The sequence below is a fragment of the Myotis lucifugus genome, unplaced genomic scaffold (assembly GCF_000147115.1).
Source record: "Myotis lucifugus unplaced genomic scaffold, Myoluc2.0 scaffold_14, whole genome shotgun sequence".
Classification (NCBI taxonomy): Eukaryota; Metazoa; Chordata; class Mammalia; order Chiroptera; family Vespertilionidae; genus Myotis; species Myotis lucifugus.
Window position 1 is genome coordinate 8,454,936 of NW_005871062.1, and position 20,839 is coordinate 8,475,774.

The 20,839-nt window shown below is 39.0% G+C and overlaps 1 protein-coding gene across 1 annotated transcript in view; it reads right to left on the reverse strand.

The window, feature by feature from the left end:
• Positions 1-17,746, reverse strand: part of KNG1 (kininogen 1) — a 30,829-nt gene extending 13,083 nt beyond the window's left edge. The window contains exons 1-5 of the mRNA XM_023750480.1: positions 17,412-17,746; positions 13,458-13,564; positions 11,820-11,904; positions 8,020-8,192; positions 6,800-6,907 (exon numbers count right to left, since the gene is read on the reverse strand). Of these exons, the coding sequence (XP_023606248.1) occupies positions 6,800-6,907; positions 8,020-8,192; positions 11,820-11,904; positions 13,458-13,564; positions 17,412-17,610 (672 nt within the window). The 5' untranslated portion in view covers positions 17,611-17,746. The remainder of the gene's footprint in view (positions 1-6,799; positions 6,908-8,019; positions 8,193-11,819; positions 11,905-13,457; positions 13,565-17,411) is intronic.
• Between the last annotated feature and the right edge of the window lie 3,093 nt (positions 17,747-20,839).

Here is a 20,839-nt window from a genome sequence, read left to right on the forward strand (position 1 = left end):
AACCGCCGATAAATTTAGTAAGACCCTCAAAGAGTCTGGTGAGACCGCCGATAAATGTAGTAAGACCCTCAAGAAATCTAGTGAGACCCTCGAGGTTATGAAAAAGGACGAACTAGAAATTAAGCATACACTGACTGAAATAAAGGATATTATGCTGAGTTCCAACAGCAGACTAGAGGATTGCAAGAATCCAGTCAAAGATTTGAAATACGAAGAAGCAAAAAACACCCAACCAGAAAAGCAAAATGAAAAAAGAATCCAAAAATACAAAGATAATGTAAGGAGCCTCTGGGACAGCTTCAAGTGTACTAACATCCAAATTATAGGAGTGCCAGAAGAAGAGAGAGAGCAAGATATCGAAAACCTATTTGAAGAAATAATGACAGAAAACTTCCCCTACCTGGTGAAAGAAATAGACTTACAAGTCCAGGAAGTGCAGAGAACTCCAAAAAAATGAATCCAAAGAGGACCACACCAAGACACATCATAATTAAAATGCCAAGAGCAAAAGACAAAGAGAGAATCTTAAAAGCAGCAAGAGAAAGAAACTCAGTTACCTACAAGGGAATACCCATACGACTGTCCGCTGATTTCTCAACAGAAACTTTGCAGGCCAGAAGGGAGTAACAAGAAATATTCAAAGTGATGAATACCAAGAACCTACAACCAAGATTACTTTATCCAGCAAAGCTATCATTCAGAATTGAAGGTCAGATAAAGACCTTCACAGATAAGGAAAAACCAAAGGAGTTCAACACCACCAAACCAGTATTATATGAAATGCTGAAAGGTAACCTTTAAGAAGAGGAAGAAGAAGAAAAAGGTAAAGATACAAATTATGAACAACAAATACACATCTATCAACAAGTGAGTCTAAAAATCAAGTGAATAAATCATCTGATGAACAGAATAAACTGGTGATTATCATAGAATCAGGGGCATAGAAAGGGAGTAGACTGACTATTCTTGCAGGAAGGAAGGGGTTTGGGGATGCAGAAAGAGACTGGACAAAAATCGTGCACCTATGGACGAGGACAGTCAGGGGTGGGTGTGGAGGACAGAGGGTTGGGTGGGAACCAGGTGGAGGGGAGCTATGGGGGGAAAAGAGGAACAACTGTAATAATCTGAACAATAAAGATTTAATTAAAAAAAATAAAAAGGAAAAAAAAGGATAGACCAAATGGATGAATAAAATAATAAAAATGTATTTAGATGGTATTTTCATATAATCCATATGACTTAAATAATATTTTTTTAAGTATGATACATATATTTTAATTGCTTTTATATTAGATTACAAAAAGGCTCAATACATTTTCAAATCAAAATAATACAGGCCATGTCCTTTGACCTCAGCACCAAAAGAAAACAATTTTAAAAATACATTTAAACAAACAAAAAAGTAACTACTTGGAAATCTAAACATATTTGCCTAAATAGTCAGGGTCTTCTTTGAATAAGGAAAAATATAGAAAACAAAATAAGAAAACTGATAATTTTACAGAATTGACAGAGCAGCATTTGGAATTAAACTCATGGCTTTATATGCTTTCATAATTTAAAAAGAGAGAGGCAAGAAACAAATGAAACAACCTCAAACTGAGCTGTTTACATCAGGAAGTTAGAAAAAGGAAAAAAATAATAAATAGCCTTAAGCAAAACAAAAAAGGAGGAAACAATAAAGCAACACTGATGAACTAGAAAGCAGAAAGCACTAGCATTAGTGAAATAATCCAAAAATAAATCCAAATGCTCCTTCTTGGGATAAGGAAAAAAATCAAATGCAAAAAAAAAAAAGGCATCATAGCAAAGGAACAAAGAAGCTAAAAATATAAGAGAATAATTATGAACAAGTGTATGCTACTTTAAATCCCAAAGAAATGGATACTTTTCTGGAAAACTATAAATAACCAATGCTGACTTAAACACAAGAACATATTTGAATGAACCAATAACTGAAGAGCAGAGAATGCTATCATTACTCTCAACTTCCATTCCATTTCTCACCTCCAAACAACATAGATGTTTTATAGATGAATAATTTTTTAAATTAAAGGAAAATTTAGTTCCTTGCTATGTAAACTGTTTCTGAATATAAAAAATACAGGCAAACTACCCAAGTCAAAAAATAGTGGCTAACCACCTAACTAAAAAATAGAAGGCAGTAGGAAAGAGGAAAACCAAATATGACATATGTTTTTCTTACAATCTTATTCTAAGGTTGGTTTTGAAGTTATAAACACTAGAATAATAAATCACAAATTTAAACCTACTATTAAAACATGGCAATACAAATATATTAGTATATTAGTAGAGAACAGGTTTTTCATAAGAAACTATTATGGAATTAAGGTTGTCACAAAATTATGTATAAAGGAAGAATGTTGAGATATCTGGTTATTCTCTTGAAAAAAAAGCCTCAATTTAGAGACCTCAAAAGATACATTAAAATTAATTCCAGATAGGTTCAAAAGCTATATTTAAAAATATTGACTAGACAAACTAGGGGAAAAAGATGAATACTGAGCAAATGGTGGAAGAACTCAAAAGAAACATGTTATTAGATTTGGTCATCAATAAGCAAAATCTATTGGTAAGTCAGAATACCATAATGAAAACTAAAAAATGAACAACTGAGAAAATATGACAAAATACTGATACCTTTAATACAGAAATAGTTTTTTTTTCAAATAATTGAGATTTATCCCAAAGAGAAATGGACAAAGGATATGGAAAACAATTCATAAATTTCTAACAAATTTCTATTTATGAAAATAAGAACATACCAAATACAGAAATAGCTTTATTCTCAAGAATGTTTGGTGAGTTATTAATGATAATAAAAATGGAAACACTCAAATGTCTAACTATTTGAAAATCATTTAAAAAAACAATCTATCATATCTTTAATAGGATATTATACATTTATTTAAAAGAAAGTTTATCAAGAGTTTTAATGAGGTAGGAAAATTCTTATGTGAAAAAAATGCATCATGTAAGCCTGGACAGCATGGCTCAGTGTTGAGCGTTGACCTATGAACCAGGAGGTCACTGTTTGATTCCTGGTCAGGGCACATGCCTGGGTTGTGGGCTCAATCCCCAGTGTAGAGCATGTAATATTTCTATCTCTCTCTCCCTCTCCCTTTCTCTCTGAAATCAATAAAAATATTTTTTAAATGCAGCATGTAAAATAATGACAATTATTAACCAAAAAAATCACCAAATTGTCTATATCTCCTCCACTCTTCCACCCCCCAAAAAAAGATAAGAGTGAAATACACTAAGATATCTTTGGGTATTTGGGTATGTGGTTTAATATTATTATTGTTTTCTATGTTTCTGCATTGCCTTCTGCATTGGAAATGTTTATTTCCAATAAGGGGATATATATAATGTCATAGTTGTTAAAGATACAAGGAATACCACACTTATAATACCTTAATTTTGAATGAGGAGATGGATACCGGCAGTAGCTCTGAATTTCTCAATTCTATTAGCATATTTGATTCACGTAGAAGCTTTTAGGTTATTCTGACTCTAGAGACCCACCCCAGACCTAATCAAAATGCCTGGGGGAATGGTAGGAGTAGTTATTTTTAAAGCTGGCAATGTGATTCTAATATGCAGTATGGCCCAAGAACTATTTATGAAACTCTTTAATCAGTGCTTTTCCAACCTTAACGTGCAAATGACTCACCTGAGAATCTTGTTAACATGCCGATTCAGTAGGTGTGGGGGGAACTCAAGATTTGGCTTTTCTAACAAGCTCCCTGGTGATGCTGATGCTGCTGGTTCAGGGACCAACTTGGAATGGCAAGGCCTTCAGTCTTACCAGTTGTAGGCAAGAGAGTTCATGTATATTTTGTGTCCTTTAATTATTGTAACAACGCTGTGAGACCGGTGCTGTTATTCCTCACCATTTTACAGATGAGGAAGTGGAAGCTCAGGAAGTTATACCAGAAATCTGATTGGATTTGTGACTCCAATCAGCCCTGCATCTGTGTGTGTTGCAAAGAAAGAACTAAATTGAGGCCTTACAAACAGATGCAGGGAGATTAAAGCTAGATAACATTTAAGCCTATATAATCTCAAAAGGCTAACTAAAGAACATAAAAAACAAAAGGTGTTAATAGATGCTTTAAAGGCCAGATGACTAAAAATAACAAAGTTAAATAGGAGCTAGAGCATACATTTTTGAGAGGGTTTCTCTCTCCCTCCCTCTCTCTCTCTTCCTTTTTACTATTTTTTTTAATATGGTAAAATATATGTAACATAAAGTTTGCCATTTCAACCATTTTTAAGTATATAACTCAGTGATATTAATTACATTTTAACCATCACTGCTATCTATTTCCAGTAGTTTTCATAACCCTAAACACAAATTCTGTACCCATTTAGCAATAAATTCCTATTCTCCCTCCCCCTAACCCTTTGTAAACTCAAATGTACTTTTGTTTCTATGCATGTGTTAGATATTTCATATAAGTGGAATCATACAATATTTGTATTTTTATGTCTTTCTTCTTTCACTTAGCATAATGTTTTCAAGGTTCATCTACGTTGTAGATTGTGGCAGATTTCATTTCTCTCTATGGCTAAAGAACATTCCATTGTTTTATATATACATCACATTTTGTTTTTCCACACATCTGTTGATGGACACTTGGGTTGTTCCCACTTTTTGGCTATTGTGAATAATGTTGCACCGAATCCTGGCATGTAAGTATCTGTTTGACTCCCTGTTTTTTAATTCTTTTGGGTACATACCTAGGAGTGCAATTGCTGTGTCATATGGTAAGTCTATGTGTAACTTCTTGAGGAACTACCAAAGTGTTTTCCACAGTGGCTGCACCATTTTACATTCTCATCAGCAATGGACAAAGGTTTCAATTTTTCCACGTCCTCCCCAATACTAGTTATTTTCCAATTTTTAAAAAATTATAGCCATCTTTTAGGTGTGAAATGACATCTCATTGTGATACTCTCTTGTAACATGTTTTACACACACACACACACACACACACACACACACACACACCGTCCTAGCTAATTATGTTGAGCATCTTTTCATGTGTTTAATGACTGCATATCTTCTTTAGAGAAATGTTTATTTTAAAGTCCTCTGCCCATTTGAAAATTAGGTTGACTGTCTTTTTGTTGTTGTTTTATAGGAGTTATTTATATATTGCATACTTAATTGTTATTAGATATATGATGTAAATAATTTCTCCCATTTTCTGGGTTGTCTTTTCACTCTCTTAATAGTATCCTTTTAACTTTTCTCCCAATTAAATAAATGCATGCATGGTTAGAAACATTGGCAAGTACTAAAGAGTTCCAAAAAGTATAAAATCAAAAAAGGCACCCATAGTTCCAACTGAAAGTTTACTCTGTTTTATATTTTTGCATATTATTTTCATCACTTAAAATTTTTTTATGAGTTCCAGTGGTCGGCAAACTGCGGCTCGCGAGCCACATGAGGCTCTTTGGCCCCTTGAGTGTGGCTCTTCCACAAAATATCGACTTCTGCGCATGGGCCAAGAAGAGTCAATCGCACAGCACGTGCGTGCCCGCACGTGGGATTTTGTGGTATGTTGTTAGGAAAACTAACAACATATGACAGGGAGCAAGATCTCAAATGCTCCCCTCCATCACTTTTTTTGTTGTTGTTAATCCTCACCTGAAGATATTTTTCCGTTGACTTTAGAGAGAGTGGAAGAGAAAGGGAAAGACAGAGAGAAACATCGATGTGAGAGAAACACATCAATAGGTTGCCTCCTGCATGTGCCCTGAACCAGGGCCTGGTCTGGGCTGGAAGGAGCTTGCAACTGAGTAATGTGCCCTTGACCAGAATTGAACCAGGGTCCCTTTGGTCCGCAGTCCGATGCTCTACCACTGAACCAAACCACCCAGGGACCCTCCATCACTTTTGATATTTACATTTACTTTATATATTTAAGTGAATGTGTATCTATAATTTTATATATATTTTTAACTTACCATATTATAACCATTTTACTGTCACTAAAAAATCTGTAAACATACCTTTAATGGCTGCACATATTTTACTGTGTGGATATACTGTAAGTTATTTAAACATTCCCTAATGTTGAAAACATTTCCAATGTTTTTCTATTAATAATAATGCTGAAATTAATATCTTAATGTCTGGGTTTCTCATATTCTTCCCACAGAATAGAATTGTAGAAGTAGAACAACAGACTAAAGGGCTTCAAGCAGTCCCTTGCTTAAAGTAGTTTTCTGCTAAAATGCAAATATCCCAGGGATGGTCATTGTGCCTTAGGGATCTGCACCTGCATTAACTACTGCCACCTTGTGATCCTCTCTTGTAACATAATTTTGGTTCTGATAAAGTGATGGAGGCTCAGGATATGTTATTAAAAATAAAGAAAGGGGAGGGGATGGGAGAAAATAAGCAAAGGCAAGTTTGAAGTTAAGGAGTGTCCTGCGCAGAGCTCAGGAGCACTGGGAAGGACCTTAAGCAGGTGGGAAGAAAGGGAGACAGGAAAGTGTGAAGACATGAACAGACAAACTTGACATGGCATCATTTTATCTCAAGCCCCGGTTATGTCTGTAAATGCTTATTGCCAGATGTACAGATCTTTTGACCAGGTAGGTAAGGCAGCTTGACTAGTGACATGGAGAATGTGGCTGTGAGTTCATGCATTTCATCTAAAATCTTAGTGCCAAGTCTTCCTATGTGGCTGAGTATTCCCACACCTGTAAATACTGGACACCAAATGCTAATAACTTTATAATCATTTTTTTGCGTACTTACACCATTGGAAAGGGCCTTGCAGTCTTGGTTTAAGAATTTAAAATTCTCCTTGGAACAATTAGTTTGCTGAATTAAGTAAGTAACTTCATAGTTCCATCCAGACACCACCTGAAACAATGTTGAATTGAATAGGTAAAGGGCAGTTTAAACATTATTCACTATGTTATGAGGAACTTAGAATACTGCCTGGCATATTGCAAGTACTCAAAAATATAAACTCTTAGTACTAAGCAAAAGTCATGACTGAATAAATATTGAGCACTTTATGACTCTCACACTCCTCAACACACACACACACACACACTCTTACACATCTGAAAATAAAAAGCAATATATAGGTGGAGTTACTGTATTTTCTTAAGAAAAACCTAGCAACATTTCCTCTGCCAGGCAACAGAAAAATAATGTCCCTTTGAATTTAGTGAAATATAAATAATACTCTTCTAGATGGTTAAAAACACTTTGGAGCTAGAATGGCCTTTACTGATAAGTTCTCAGGTTCCCAGACAGACAGGCAGTAAGCTTTGTGCTGCTCTATCTTGGGCTAGTCCCACTCCGATAGCTGGCTATGAACATAATTGAAGAGAACATGATCTTGCATGAAGGGAAGTTGGATGGTCTATTAAAAGCAGGGAATGTTACTGACTAAAGTAAGTCCCTCATAATTAGACAATGAAATACAAGGAACCCAGTCAGCTGTCAGTAAAGACTTAGTGAACTGGGTCAATGAAAAGGCCAGATTTCCAAGTATTTACTTTCTTTTAATGATATGAAAACTATAATTTAGAGAGTGCTCAGAAAGCCGTGCCAACTGTTTGGGTTCCATTTCATATTTTGGAGCCATGTTTGACTCATGCTGCCTAAGTGATAATGTAATTTTCTTAAAACCTTAAGGCTAGAATGATCTTTTCATCTCACCATCTCTAAGAAAAACATGTATTTCTGACTACCCATTCATTAAAACCAGCCTCAGAGCCAGGGGTCTGCTTAGCCACACTTTTGCCATTTATATATTGCATTATCCCAATCACTTTGCCTCAAGAGAAAGCTCTTTACCTCCTATGCCAGTCACATGAGGACATAAAAGAGCTCCCCCACCACCACTCGTGGAATCATAGGTTTCCTATTGACCAGTGGTTTACTTTAGGTTATGAAACCCTAAACACAAAGATCCAACAAATTTTAACAATACTGTGAGAAATGAAAACTAAAGCACAAACCTGTCTCTGTGCCCTTTTTACTTCCTTAAGAGCAAAGAGGTGGGAATGATTAGTGTGGTTGTTGAAATGCTGAATGGCATGTCTCAGAACAGGGTCCAAGTCAGGGCTGGCAGTCGATATGGGGTGCACGCAGCCAAAACATTCATACTTGGAGGTCACCACAGGGCCCTCGGCTTGACAAAGAGTAGGCAAAAGGGCAGCGTTAATGAGCAAAACCTGCATTAACATACATTGTCCTATATAAATAAGATAATTTCAAAGACCCTGGTAAACAAACTTTCTAGTACATTCTAGTATGTATTAGAAAAAGAGAACATAGGACTGCTTTTTTGTCAGAGAGAAAAAAAAAACCTACCATTGACTTAGGAACATCTTATGTGCATACTATTGTGCATAATTATTTTAAATTTATCTAAAAATCATTGTAAATTATAGAAATAATACATTAATTTTTCCTCTTATGAAAAATTAAAACAGTACAGATATAGTATTATTTATTTTTCAGTGTTAATTAAAGCTCATTGAAGCCTCTTTCAGCATATAATATGTTTTATATCAATTCATTTCAACAAACATGTACATTTTTTAAAATATATTTTTATTAATTCAGAGAGGAAGGGAGAGGGAGAGAAAGATTGAAACATCAATTATGAGAGAGAATCATTGATTGCTCCCTCCTGCATGCCCCCTACTGGGGATCAAGCCCGAAACCAGGCATATGCCCTTGACTGGAATCAAACCTGGGACCCTTCAGTCCTGCAGGCCAACGCTTTATCCACTGAGCCAAACCAGCTAGGGCAAATATATACATATTTTGCTCCTTCTGTAATATGTCAGGTGCTGAGCTAGAATGTGTGGTTATGTTAACTTGTTAGTAATGGTCACTGTGGTGTTGGAGAGCATAAGAGACTTGGTTGGAAAGTTGTAAAGAGGACATTCTGATAAAAGGGAAGTGTGTGGAAGGCCACCTTCCCTGTTAATCAGAATTCCAACTTAGGGGAGACATAGGGGAGTGTCGAAGGTGGTGTCCCTAATTATTCCTTGAACTTTCCAAACAAGTCTGATTACATACAGACCCCAGGTGTTTACTGGAATCCGTATGCTTAATCCCTGGATGCCCTTGCCTAGAGGACAATATAAACACAGGTGTCATCCCAAGATTACTCACCCTACTGATCGTATCTAAAGATAAAAACTGCAATAAAAGGCTAACAAAGCAGGCAATGGAGGCTGCTCTGGCCGCTAGAGCCAGGAGCCCCTTAGCCCTCTCTCTCACAGTCAAACTGAGTCTGAGTAATCTGTTCATACATCATTCAGGGGCTGCTGGTCAGCCCCCGCAGTAGTGAAGGTGTTGAGCAAAGTGGAGTGGGAGAGACAGAACTGCAGATAGATATTTCAAAATAATTTAGCAAGAGCTTGGAAAGGCAGGAGTCCAGAGTGAGCTCAAGAAAGACTTTCATGAGGAGAAGAGGCCTGAGCTAAGAAGGGTGTAAAGTGGTCAAGGTCAACTGGGCAACATAAAGTGTGAGCCTGAGAAGGAGGAACAAAGGGAGGAATGGCTCCAAGAAAGCAGGATGAGTCAGGGGCAGCGTGTGGGATGCGGTGTATACTTTTTACTGGGGCTTAAAGCAGGAGGCAGGGACTGGCGATTGAGGTCTGGACAATTAATAGAGAGTCCTCTGCTGTGGAGCCTGGGCCACTCTGTGGAGGCCAGGGGTTATGAACTGTATTCCAAGGGTCATGGGCTTCTTGGTGAACATGCTGAGAACTAGGGCGCCCTCTCCAGGAAAATGCCGGTACTCACAACGTTCTCCATGTAATTTCAGAGTGCGCATAGACCCACTGAAGTGAATTAAGAGTGGTGGGCTGTAACGATGGGGTGCACCGACGGGGTTTTAAATAAAATAATGTAAAATATTAAAACAGGAGCGAGCTTGTATTAAGTTACCAAGTAATGTTTATAACAGATAGCCTTAACCCACTGCTCAGTAGAGACACACGCTATAGAGGGGAAACCATGAAGGCATCCTGGGCCCCTTTGCCCTGGGCTCTCACTGTCTGAGTGTGCAGGACCCAAAGAGAATCAGGAGCAACAGTGTTCTACAACAGTGTCCCTCAGTTGCGAGTAGGTCAACACAACTCCCCTTGCAGCTGTTTCTTGGCCCTCACTCCATAAGCATGTGTGTCAGAAAAAAGACTTACTGGGTGAATATTCATAGCTTTCCTCAGTGCTCGACCCTTGCAGAAGGTATGTTGCATCAGGGCAGTGGACAAAGTTAAGAAACTGGAGGGGACTTACATGGGAAAGGAGAGAGAATTACTGGCGGCAGGACAAAAGATTGATGAACACAGAAGGGGGTGGGGGAAGGGAGTAGAGACCAGAGGCTGGTAGGCTGACCTCAAGGGCAGCTCTGACTCGGGTAAGAGGAAGATGGCACAGACTTTTGAGGGTGAGAGGAGTAGGGAAAGATGCAAATTCAGTTTTTCCAGGCAATGGAATGATTTTTCATCCTGCTCCAACATTTCTAGGGAGATTTTTAAAAAATTTTAAAAAGATTTTAAATTTTGAATTCTGAAACATATTTGGCCAAAAATGTTTCAGATAAGGGATTGTAGACCTAGTAGTAATTGTGGATCTACAAGGTGTGGCAAAGAGCTTTTTCGCTCATAGTATATAAGTGCTGGGTTCTGGATCATGTGAAAATTTGCTTAGAGACAACAGTTCTTAAACTAAATAATAAAAAGCTACTCCATTTTTTAAAAATTGTGATTTCTTTTCTGTTTTGGACTGTTTTTCTTTCAATGCCACTTGTTAAAAGAGCTGAAACTCAAGAAATATAGTTTTTTAGGGTTCCTTATGGATGACTAAGTCCAAGATAGAACAATTGCTCCTAAACTGATGTTCACGAGTGTGGCTGAAGATGCTGTTCTGGAGCCTCATATACTAAAACCCTATCTTGCAAAAGGCCAGTTCTGGGTTGGCTTTTGTGACTGACATTCCCTAGATGTGCCCATTCTTCTGCACCCAGCCACTCTGCCACCAAAGGGAAGGAGTTAACAGTGGTTATATCTCTGCATAAGTTGCTCCATTCTTATAAGGTCTACTATACCAACTCTGCTAATTGCTAGCTATGGGATACTGGGCAAGATACTTAACTGTGGTGGGCCTGGGTTTCCTCATTTGTAAAATGAGAATATTAACACTTGCCTCATAGAATTGTTGTGAGGATTAAATAAATCAACATGTGTAAAACAATTAGCACTGTGGCTACTTATGTGCTCAATAAATGTCAGCTTTGATTACTTTTATTCTGATGATCTTCAATACAGTTTTATGCTTTAACTTCAAGCCTACCATCGAGTTTCAGTCTACAACAACCCTCTGAAGTGAGAATTCCTCTGATCCCCTTTTAAGGAAAAGGGAAACCAAAAAGGTGAAGATCTTTTGAAAGATTGCAGGCCAGATCTGACCTCAAAGCCTGTGCTTTTCTGGCTCTAGGACACCCCCACAGTTGAAGCATTTGGCATGTTTTCTAGTCCTTTCCCAGGGCCTTTGCACACACCTAATTCAGCCCTACTGTCCAGGGAGAGGCCAGGGGATGATTGGCAGGAGCCTGGCCCCACCTCAGGACTCTGCCACCATAGACACCCCCCACCCTCCCACCCCCAACAAGGCTGCTAATGGCATTGCACACCACCCACTGCCCTCTGGGAAAGGGCTTTGTCCAGTTTATGCTCCTGGCCCCACATGGAAATGGTTCAATTCCCCCCAGGGCAGTGCCACCCTATATATCAGCTACCTGGAATAATGTTGCAGGTCTGGGTAGCCACAGAGAATTTCATATTCGGTCTCTTCCCTATGGTTGCTGTGCATTCTCCTGTGGCCTAGAAAGAAAGAAAGAAAGAAAGAAAGAAAGAAAGAAAGAAAGAAAGAAAGAAAGAAAGAAAGAAAGAAAGAAAGAAAGAAAGAAAGAAAGAAACCATTTATCTTAATCTTTCAGATGGAGAAGTGCACCTAGTGCTGTTGCTAAGTATGGCTTTTCTCTTCTTTAAAACTTAGGATTTTTTTCTAACAGGTTTGAGACACAAGAATGAGTGTTTTTGTAGCCTAATCATTATTATTTACAAGTCATTGATATTACAGTTCATGAAATGTTGGGAGGAGAGGCAATATAGATAATGAGGTGTTAAATAATGTCATGTTTGGAGCACTGGAGATATTTCTTTTTCACCAAGGTGAACACAGTGCCCTAAAACTAGCCTGCCGAACTCTCCTCTTACAGTTCAACTTCAGGGTTCAACTGCACAGTGGATGCGGTGTTTTTGATACCATTGTAATAACCAGGTATTAACTGAAAAGGAGCAAAGGGAAGGCCAAATAGACACATGCCCAGTAACGTCTGGGTGACCTAGGGAAGGTATTTATCTGTCAATCACCCCTGGGAACATAGTCGGTGTGGCCACTGCAAGCACAGGAAGATTTCAGATATTAAACTTCTAAACAAAGGAGTTCTCTCTCTCTCTTGCCTCTCTTGCACACTGGGGCTCTGGCTCTCTTGTTGCAGGCGACACACTTCCCTGCATGCACCCACATGGCCCACAGCCATATGTCCCCCCCACACCCACACAAACAATGGACTAATGGATGGGAACTAGCCTGATGCTGTGCGGGACCCAGCTCCACCATGGAATAGAAACTTGGGACATTGGTTTGGATTTTGGCTCTGCTGATTCCCCAGCTGCACCTCTTTTAGGACTGGTTTAAGGGAAATGGGACTTTAGAAATGCAGATATGGAATTCCACACAAATAAAGATCTCTCATCTTCCTGTGTGAGTCTTAGAAAGTTCTTTTTCTCAAGATATCATGAGGTCCTGACCCCCAACATCCAGTGGGGAAAGGGATCCCCCACTTCCCACCAGTGGACACCCCATTTCCACCAATAACATTTTGACATGTTAAATAAGTGAGTGCACGGTCTGTGGAGTGGCTTCCTTCCTGGCAGATACTGGTTGTTAGCTCCCTCAGGTAAGGCCAAACAACAGCTGTGGTGTGGCATACAGATGGTGGGCATTTGGTTAAGATACATTCCAATTTAAGTCAATTTTACCTCCCTTTTATAAGGGAGCCCATGGGTTAAAAGTGGTCAGCTAATTAGAGGCAGAGTAGAATTCCAACTCAGGCCGGCACAAATAAAGCACCCAATTGGTCATAGGAGTCCCCTCTTCATGGGAGGGCTTTCTCCAATCTTATGACTGGCCTCTCATGCCCTTTCTGTCTGTGCAAGAACATAGACATCAACCATTTGCCTTTTGTACACATATGAGCGTTTATGTGCACCCCTCACAAACAGGCTCCACAGTACTCATCACCCCCAGCACTAATAGAATAATTTGGTCTCGATTGAGAAAACTGGAGGCTCCGGACCATCACACTTACAGCTTGCTCAGCTTCTTTGTAGTCACAGTCTTGCCAGGTTTTGCCACTTTGGACAGGACAGTCGCCCTCCTTGATTTCATACTTGACAGAATAAAATATATTCTCATCTTCCTGGAAAAAAACAATCAAACATACATAGGGCTCATTCATCTGACAACAGCAGACCATTGGAGAGGGATCTGGTGCAGTTATGAATGTTTGATATTGATTTAATTCAACAAGAGCAAAACATTTACTAAAAATAATGAAAGTTACAAATACTTGGAAGAATGTTCATAATATATTTATAAACATGTATTTTCAAGTAACAAAGTAGTATACATAGTATTAGCCTATTTTTGTAGAAAGCAATTTACATGTACATATATGATTTTAAAAACCTGAAATTTATGCAGCAAAGCTGTTAACATATTGCATCTCAGTGGTGGGTGTATGGTTATCTTTTACTCTCTTCTTTAACCAAACATTCCTAAATTGTCTGAGTATTTCCTTGAAAACAAATATATGGTACTTTTACAATTAGAAAATAAACCAACAAACAAGAGTATTTTCTTCTTTCATTTTTTTGAAAAAAAAAATGTTAACAGGTATCTCTGGATGATGGGGTTAGTTATGGGTAATTTTAGTATTTTTATTTGGTTTTGTTTGTTTTCTATTTTTTTCTAACATGTCATAAAATAATAAATAAAAATTTTAAAGCTTAAGATTCCGAGTTAGATGAGCTTTTAGATGCAAAATCCTGGCATGTTGGAGCAGCAAGAGACCTGAGAGGTGTTGTTTCCCAGCCCCTCACTTTGCAGGTGAGAGAAAGGAGGCCCAAGTAGAGAGGGCAGATCTTAGGCAGCCTCCCACCTTGGAAAGGCAAAGCCAACCCAGACCCAGGGTCTCCTGAGTCCAGGGGCAGTGCTCTCTCAGGGCCTGCACTCGTCAGAGTATTTGCATCTGAGAGATGATGGAGTCAAACACGATTGTTCCGAGGTTCGTTTCAGGTCTCAGATTTAGATAAAGCAGTAGGTGATAGTGATTCTGTGGACATTTTAGAAAAAAAAATACCCAACAACAACACTTTTGCCACAGATGTCCGCCAATGACCACAACACCAATAAAACATTGCCGAAGGCACCAGGACTCGCATGACTACACTAGCTTGTAAAACAGAATGGCTCAATGTTACTTTCAGAAATAAATAAATAAATAAATAAATAAATAAATAAATAGCTAGCCCAATGGGCTGTTTTCTTTCATCTCATCATATCAAATGGATGGATTTTTTTCTTCACAGAGACATAGTGAAATTCATTTGAACAAATTATTGAAAGTTTGTATTTTTTTATCTTTGCTTTTTTTTCTTTAAAAATAATTTGTTTTCTCTTGCATGACATAAGACTTCTAGTTTCAAAACAGGGTACATCAAAAACAAAAATATCCCCCCTGTGTCCCATCTTTATTTTCACCAATGCAAGAAATCCTTCTGGAATATCAGTACGCTATTAAATAGGTATTGAGCCACTGAATCTACAAGTTAATACATATTTTGTAATGACAGAATAACCAAGAATTTACCCAAAGAAAGATGTTAATTTTCAAAATATAAAAGGGTCTAAGATGATCATATGAGAACAAACAAAAATCTCTTATGCCAGGTTTTTTAGGCTAAAGATGGATAACACACTAGCAGCTGAAGAAAGCTGAAACTATACATAGATCCAAATTAAGAATTTCTACATTTCTTTAGAAAACAGAACCAGAATTCCTTTTTTAAAAATGGCCCTGTGGAATGCCTTTGCTTCCATATTTACCTAATATTGTAACAGTAAAACAGACACAAGAATGTTGATGACAGCTCAACAATGCTGGATGCAGGACATTTACATGTGCACTTTTGTTTAAAAGTCCCACAGGTTTATTGACTAAGGCTGGACAGCAAGTCATATGATCCTATTTGATACTTTTTCTACAGTGTCCAAGATCATTATATGGATACAGCCAAAGACTGGGCCCAACTTTCATGAAAATGACCACAAAGAAGAAAATCAGGGTAGCGTTTTAGTCCCCCTAGTTAATTTTTTGAACTGGAACAACAAAAGGTGGAAAACACAGAATGTAATGAATTAAAGGAGTTGGAAAAAGTTGGTGGAGAGAATTATGGTATATGAGTAAGGTCATTGGATTTGGGATGTCAAGCACAGTGCAAAAAAGAGCATCCATGGGACCAGGTATTTATAATGTCCTGTGGTGTCACTCCCTCAATGACATTATGATAACTATATGCAATAATAAATAGATCAGTTATGCAACAAGGCAGAGTGTCAAATATGCATTCGTCCTGTGGAATGAAACACCACAGAGATACTTGATACCACACACATTCTTTAAGTGCTCTTGTGTTGTGTCTGATTAGCTTGTTTTTCAAAGCCACCCAGGCAAACTCCTCCCAGGGATGTCCTTGGAGAGAAGAGTGGTCCACTGAGCCTGGTTTACTTAATATTTCCTTTATCAAGAGATGATAATTGACTTTAAAGAGAAATAAAGCTAAAGGTTGTATGATTTTGATTTTTTTTCCTTTTCAGTTGCATCATTCTGAATGTTTTCATATAAACAACAACAACAAAATCACAACTAAACCCTCCCTCCTGCCCCCCAACCTAATAGTTTTGATGCATCCAATTGTATTTCTTGGAATCACACATCCTGCCAGGATTTATCTTCAACCTGAGTGTATCCATCAGTGATAAAGAATATTCTAAACCAACTAGAACATTGCTGTTACCCTTGATGCATTCAGCTATTGGAACTTCATGGTAGATATTTTATCTAATATAGTAGAACTATATTAACTTCTTTTCTGACTCCTCTTAACATACCCCACTGTCCCTCACTTACCTTAGTTTTATTGAAGTATAATTTATTGAGGTATATTTATTGAGATATAAATAAATCATATATATTTAAGATAAACAAAAAGATGATTTGCTATATGTATACACTGTGAAATGATTACCACAAATAAGCTAATTAGCACATTGTCACCTCACATAATTACCTCTTTTGTGTGTGTGGTGAGAACCCTTAAAATCTAGGCCTTTAGCAGATTTCAAGTATACAATACAGTAGTATTAATTTTATTCACCATTCTGAACATTAGACCCCCAGGACCTACTCATCTTATTTTCTTAAAATATGTTTTTATTGATTTCAAAGAGGAAGGGAAAAGGAGATAGAGATAGAAACATCAATGATAAGAGAGAATCACTGATTGGCTGCCCCCTGCACACCCCTACTGGGGATCAAGCCTGCAACCCCAGGCATGTGCCCTGGCCAGGAATTGAACCCACCTCCTGGTTCATAGGTTGATGCTCAACCATTGAGCAAAGCGACCAGGCTCATCTTATAACTGAAAATTTGTACCCTTGACAAACACCTCCCCATTTCTCCCATCCCAAAGTCCCTGGCAACCACCATTCTACTTCTGCTTCTGTTAAGTTTGACTTTTTTAGATACTATTTATATGTGAGATTATACAGTATGTGCTAGACATAACCCCTTAAACACCTCCTCTCCTTTGAGGTCTGGAGGTCTTTATATTTTAGTTTAAGAACCGCCACCCAGTAAATCCTCTTGCTGTGGCCTCACTGAGTTTCTGGATTGTCCCACTCTACATAGTCCCTTTCAAATAACTCCATCTACCTTTCTTTAATTTCAGGCTAGGATACCTGTCCTCTGATTACCAGGAGGCCACCTTGGAGGCTTGAGGACTAGTCATACCCTGCCCACGTCCCAGCCCAGAGAGTGGAGTTGGTCATTTCTAAGAGCTGTATACCTATACCTTTAATTATCAGGGTTTTTTTTAGTGATTTGTGTGTGTGTGTGTGTGTGTGTGTGTGTGTGTGTGTGTGTCCTGGGTTCAAGTGATAGCACAAATCCCAAATGACCTCAAAGTTAAACACAACTCACTCACAGTCTTGGTGACTTCGGTTATTCGGTACAATACAAACTGGTTGCCACTTTTGTTTCTATCATTGTATTTCTTCAGAGCTGCATCCACAGCCTTAAATACATCCTCATCATTGCAGTCAACTTCTTGTGGTTGGTCCTCTTGGGCGAAACTTGTTAGCAGCCTGGAACAAAGGAAAAGGATGGCAAGTAACTTCATGATTTATCAGTCTCCCTCTGGGAGTTTCACCAAGAATTGGAAGCTAACTTGGAGGCTGATGTTAACCCTCTTCAGCCTCTTATCTCTTCTGTCTCTCCTCTCTCTGCCTTAGCACTTCAGGGTTCTGCTTGGCTTCCTGCTGCCCTCCACTATTTGCCCTATCACAAAAGAACAAATGGCTCCGCTGGATTATCTAAGCAGATCTCAGGCTGGAACATTACAACACTGGGTCATTGACCTGTTTGTTAGCAGTTGGGAGGCATGTGTGAGCACATTTCCAGGTAATTGCACAAGTTTGTGTAGCAAATCAGAGTACAATTCAATAAAGGAGGAGAAAAAAAAACATTAACCACCTGTTATTCCCTTTCCCAAATGACTTTCCCAAAGCTATTTATGAAGGTCACTGCATGTGACAACAATGCAACCATGAGCAGACACCTTTCAATAAAATTTCTTTGCACTCCTGCAGAGCACATGCACAGGGACATAGTGAGTGCAGGGAGTCTCACACAGGACATTGGCATGACTGAAAATAAAAAATGGGCATCCTATCTGGTCTCTGGCCAAGCCAGCCTCCCTCCACTCTACTGGATCTGCTGTAGAAAGGAAAATGGTCCCTAGGGTGGAGGAGACAGGGGAGAAACTTAAAGAGAATGGTTTGATTGAAGCCTGTTTACTCTGTCCTTCCTTCTTGTTTCTGGTTTGGTGGACTTTATAGGGGTCTTTTATTCACCAAGCCTAAGTGACCTTTCAGATAAAGTAAGACTATTCAGGGAGAGGAAGTCTAGCGGTAGGTTGAAGATATGGGGTAGTAGATGTTTGCCTCAAGTCTTACCCTCTTCCCCCCAAGAAGATGTTTGACTTCTTTGTTGTTGGTGATCAGGTATCTAGCTTGGCAAGCCAATCTCCCTGAGAGCCCCTGGAAAAGAGGGATCAATGGAAGCTGAATGATGGCCTTGTAGCAGACTGGCAGGAACATGAGCTTGGCAGTAAGCCCAACCTTGATTCCAATCCAGCTCTGCTACTTAATTGTTATGTGATCCTGAGCAAATCAGGGTCATATAGCCTTTCTGAATCTCTATTTCTCATCTGGAAAAGTGAGATATCATAATATCTTATGAGCTTTTCTTAGGAGTAATTAGATAATATATGTGCAGAGCCTAGTAATTAGTTCATATAAATTATATCTAATATTAAGGCTGTTTGGTTAAGAATCCCTGACTTACTGAAGCAGTTTCAGATGTGTGATGATTGCAGAAGATAGGTTCTAGTGTGTGTGTATAGTGGCAGAGTCAGGGGGTGGTGGGAGATGTAGGAAATGAAACTAAGGATGAAAAAAATTTGGGTAAGTTCTTAGACTTGGAAGAAAGAGGGACCCACAAAGATGGAGAAGCTGAGGGTGGGAGAGGGAGGAGATGACTGATGTGCAAGATCCAGGAGAGTTGGAAAGGAGCACAGGGCTGATCAGGTTGGGTGTTTCAAGTGAAGATTCAGAAACAGGACTTGCCAGTGTATACAGGTGGCATAATAAAGAGGAAAGCATGTGACTTTGGAGGAGGCTGATTTGGGTTCTAATCCCAGGCCCAATTTACTGACTATAACAAACACTTTTTAGCTATTGTGTAATAAAACAAATCTAGAAAAGGAGCAATCAAGGATATCTTGTCTAAATCTCTAGTACAATGTAAGCTCCCTAGAGTAGGGATTGTTTCTTACCCCATTATTCAGCTGCAGCAACTGTGTTTGCATATTATAAATGCATTTAATGGACATGAATTAAGAACATCCTATTTTTTTACAGGTACTATTTTCAATAACTCAAGCAATATTTGTGAAAGTACTTTATAAATTTAAAAAATAACACTAGTGAAATGCTTCTGTGAGTTATTGAGCTATGCATTTTTTTTTTTTTTGGTCTTCTTAGATTTCACCTTTCTTTACTCTCTATCTAAGCAGCCAACCCTGTGTTCACGCCTCTGGAGGAACGTGATTCTGCAGAGCAAACATTTGGCTGGAGACTCCCTGATTGTTTACACCTGGTGACCATTCTGACTGGCTGTTGTACCTGCTCTGTTGGTCAGCGCTGGTGTCATTTGGGTTATTATATATTTCGGGTATCATTGTGTGGTTTCAAGAAATGACATCTAGCCGAAACCGGTTTGGCTCAGTGGATAGAGCGTCGGCCTGCGGACTGAAAGGTCCCAGGTTCGATTCCGGTCAAGGGCATGTACCTGGGTTGCGGGCACATCCCTAGTAGGAGATGTGCAGGAGGCAGCTGATCGATGTTTCTCTCTCATCGATGTTTCTAACTCTCTATCTCTCTCCTTTCCTCTCTGTAAAAAATCAATAAAATATATTTAAAAAAAAAAAAAAAAAAGAAATGACATCTAGTTGTACTCTATGGAGAAAAGGGAAATGGGCTGCCACCATCACCCTTTTTTAGAAAAGGAAAATGTGGCCCAAAGAGGTTTAATGACTTTCTTAGTATCTCATAATCAATAAATTGTAGGACTGGGATTATAACCCAAATGGGCCTTCTTCAAAGTCACATGTTTTTCTATTTATTATACTGCCTGAATCCATTGCCACATTCCAGTTTTATTAAGAAACTAGAGGCCCGATGCATGAAAATTCATGCACTGGAGGGGGGTCCCTCAGCCCGGCCTGCCCCCTCTCACAGTCCAGGAGCCCTCAGGGGTAGGAGGTGACCCGGCGATCAGGGGAAGGCGATGCCCCCATCACAGCTCTGCTGATGCCACTGCCGGCAGCTCAAGCCTCAGCTGACCCTGGTTACCTGAGCCTCAGGCAGCCCTGGGTGGCTGGGCAGCTGCCATCCGAGGCTTGCCTATGCCTTGGGCTGGCCCTGGGCAGCTGGGGGGCTGAGGGGACTGGGCACCGCCATCTTGTGGCTGTGGGCACCGCCATCTTTGAGGGGGTCGCAGTCAATTAGCATATTCCCTCCTTATTGGCTGTGGGCACCACCGTCTTTGCAACAGTGTGAGGGTCAATTAGCCTATTCCCTCTTTATTAGATAGGATAATTGACATTCATCACTGTATAAGTTTAAGGAGTTCCACGTGATGCTTTGATTTATATATCTTTTGAAGTGATTACAATAGGTTTAGTTAACATTGTCTCATGTAGATATGATAAAAAGAAAAGTTTTCTTCTTGTGATGAGAACTCTTAGGATCTACTCTCTGAGCATCTTTCCTGTATATCATGCAGGA